Here is a 3,652-nt window from a genome sequence, read left to right on the forward strand (position 1 = left end):
TAAGTTAACTATATTCAATTATATAAATATAAAAAAGCATACAGAAGCATTTTTGCCATCTACAATTTAGAATGCCTGGAATTTTGAGTTTTAATACACTAATAAATTAACATGCGTGCACTCTGTGTGTGATTTGGTGATATAGCCTACTAGATAATGTCAGATCGCACATCATTACAACAACACTTACCATATTATCGCAGAAGACATACTTTCACACCCCAGACTAGACTTGAGTGGAAAATGAATCATCCGCGGTTGTGCGCGCAAACCGCAGCATCGTGAGTCTAACTTGCAAGCGCTAGACCACTGATTCGTCAAGCCTGCTTTCCTGCAGTCCATGTTCTTCTGACTTCTGACTATTTTGTAGTTAGTAAGGAACATGCTTCGGGGAAATGTATCGGAGTAAAAGTAAAAGTTGGCTGAAGTATAAAAACTCAAGTAAAGTACAGATACTCCCAAAAATACTTAAGTACTGTAACAAAGTATTATTACTTTGTTACATTACACCACTGTTGCTAACTAACATGTGTTTCTTTCTCTCTTGTTTCCAGGGTGAAAGAAAACACGGCGCAAGTCCAAATGGACTTCTGAGTCATCTTCTGTAAATTGTCACTAAATTGGTTGATTGTGCTATAAAAGGCAAGTGGAGAATAGGAGAGCTTGCTGATTGCATGATGGCTCCTGAAGGTATAGGAGAGCTTCGAGACTTGCTCTTCTTCCTGCTCCTGTGCCTCACATTATTGGCTGAACTATTGGAGATGACTGCAGCTTCTGCACAGGGACTGGATGGTGAAGGTGACATAGTGTGCCCATCTGTGTGTCGCTGTGATGAGGACTTTATTTACTGCAATGACCGTGGATTGAGCGCAATCCCACCTCTACCACCATCTGCAACTGTACTTTATCTTCAGAACAATCACATTGACAATGCAGGGCTTCCTAGGTCCTTGGAACATCACACGACTGTGCGTGTTATATATCTCTATGATAATGAGCTTGATGATTTTCCCATGCATTTGCCACCTTCATTAAGAGAGCTTCACCTGCAAGACAACAATATTAGGGTGTTGCCAAGGACTGCACTTGCTAGACTCCCACTACTTGAAAAGTTGCATCTGGATGACAACTCTGTTTCTACAGTGAGTATTGAGGACCAGGCCTTTGCGGACAACCCTCGATTACGTCTCCTCTTCCTTTCCAGAAACCACCTTTCTAGCATCCCATCTGGTCTTCCTGCCTCACTTGAAGAGCTCCGTTTAGACGACAACCGAATCTCTACTATTCCCACTCATGCCTTCCGAGGTTTGTCCTCTTTACGTCGTCTGGTCTTGGATGGTAATCTTTTAGCTAATCAACGCATAGCTGATGATACCTTCTCACGCTTGTCAAACTTAACAGAACTCTCCCTGGTCCGTAATTCACTTCAAACACCTCCACTTAACTTGCCCAGTGCCCACCTGCAGAGACTCTCCCTTCAGGACAATAACCTTATACACATGCCTCGGGGCTCACTCGATGGAATGCGCAGACTGCAGCGCCTAGATCTCTCTGGAAACAATCTGACTACCCTTCCCAGAGGATTGTTCAGGGACTTGGAGAGCCTGGGGCAGCTGCTTGTGCGAGGAAACCCATGGCATTGTGGGTGCAACTTGCGCTGGCTACATGACTGGCTGGAAGCAAAGGGGAATACAATTACAGTGAGAGGCTTTATCTGCCAGACACCAGAGCGAGTCCGAGACATTGCGCTTAGAGACCTCACAAATCAGATGGATGAGTGTGAGTTGGCTGCTGCTGGTGGTGGTGGAGTAGGTACAGGGGTTGGCGTTGGTGGTAACAGAGTGAGTGGAGGAGCAGCAGGAGTCTTTTCTACCACTCTTTCTCCCCCTCAAGGGTCCCTGTTTACACTCAGGTCCAAGCGACCAGGCCTCGGTCTCCCAGAAACAGGGTTGGACTACACATTAAGCAGCAGCGGTGTAGGCAAGAACCTGGCTCTGAATGTGAAACCCCTATCCCATGACAGCATCCGTGTTACTTGGAGCGTAGCGCAAACATCTTCTTCCTTTCGATTAAGCTGGCTTCGCCTAGGAACCAGCTCTGCCATGGGGTCCATCACAGAAACCTTGGTTAGGGGTGACCGGCGGGAGTATCTTCTCACTTCCCTGCAGCCTGCTTCCAGCTACATCATCTGCATGGTGCCTCTAGTATCTAACAGTGGAAGCAGGAGTAGTTTGCCTGGGGGGGACACAGAATCAAATGAGGTTCCTGTTTGTGCCAGAACAGAAACGTCTGATCCTAGCCACCCTGATAATGATGGTGAAGATGAGAGCTCTGATCAATTGTCTTCTCTTCCTCTTGCAGGAATTATTGGAGGTGCTACGGCAATAGTTTCCCTTGCTCTTATCATTGCCATTTTCTGCTGGTATGGGCACCGTGCAGGACATTTCACATCACGAGACCATTACAGCCATAGTAGCTCGCGCAAGAGCAAACACTATGATGACTACATTGAGTCAGGCACAAAGAAAGACAATACTATCTTAGAGGTCAGAGATCCAGGTTTTCAGATGACACCAATCGCAACAAGGCAGCCCCTTCAACCGAAACCAGTGAGAGAGGATTACATTATACACACCATCTTCCCCTCGAATGGCACAGGTCTATACAAACCATCCCAAAACATGACCAACTCTGGCTATGGTACCAACCGTGGCTATAGAGAAGGAGGTATTCCAGATATAGATTACTCCTACACATGATAGCTTTGATCTAGAAACCATAATTAGGAGTCATGTACCGCATAGATACACAGTTTTTAATCAACATGGGCTCTGCAGAATCCCTTTGTGCCTTCTGGTCTCCATTACAATGTAGCCTGCTGTTCATGACACTATAAAACTTTTAATTGGCCCAGATGCTTATAGGAAGCATTATAAATGTGGTGCCAGGAGGCGATGATGCCATTTCAGGTGGTGATACCAAATGCTATTTTCACCTCCCAGTGTAATGATCAGTGTCCCTGACATTGCTGTTTTATCTCTGGCTGGTGCACTGAGGTGGATTCAAGGGCAGCCCACACCGCATTCAGCTCACAGACTGTTCACAGAGCTCAGTGCATATATGGGAGAGAGGCAGTCTTCTAATCAGAAATAACCAACCTGCTGTACCTTTGTCTCCTATGGGATGAATCTCCCTGAATCAAGGATTTGAGCCAGGATTGACAGGAATCCTGCATCAACAAGGCAACCTCTTTGCTCAGAGGAAACTGGAAATGTGTTGTTTTAAGTGATCCTTCTTGAAAATGGATGAAATTTTTTTTTGGAGAACAAGCTGCAGAACATGACTACTATTCCTAATTAAAATAGAGTGTCTGGACCAAATAGAGACATGGCCCTCAAAAACTACAGCAAGGTTTGAAATGCCTCAAAAACTAAATTCATTTGAATTCTTATACACTTAAAAGCTGCCTGATGCTACTACGATAACACCTAACAAGCGTTATGATGACTGTTCTAGTTTCAGACTGGTGTAAAGTTGAGAGGATGAAATGGTTTCATGTGTCTTGAGGAACATTCGATTTTTAAAAATTGCAACTGAACCCTGGTGTGTTGATAGATACAAAAAATGAAAGTTAGATATTGGACATTGTCAT

The 3,652-nt window shown here is 44.7% G+C and overlaps 1 protein-coding gene across 1 annotated transcript; it reads left to right on the plus strand.

The window, feature by feature from the left end:
• Window positions 1-674: 674 nt before the first annotated feature.
• Window positions 675-2,759, plus strand: flrt1a (fibronectin leucine rich transmembrane protein 1a; the record flags this gene model as incomplete). The annotated part of the gene is made up of 1 exon (XM_079418296.1): window positions 675-2,759. One exon carries the CDS (start codon window positions 675-677, stop codon window positions 2,757-2,759), a length of 2,085 nt encoding a protein of 694 aa, XP_079274422.1.
• Between the last annotated feature and the right edge of the window lie 893 nt (window positions 2,760-3,652).

Source organism: Barbus barbus (assembly GCF_936440315.1).
Source record: "Barbus barbus genome assembly, chromosome: 6".
In the NCBI taxonomy this organism is placed as follows: Eukaryota; Metazoa; Chordata; class Actinopteri; order Cypriniformes; family Cyprinidae; genus Barbus; species Barbus barbus.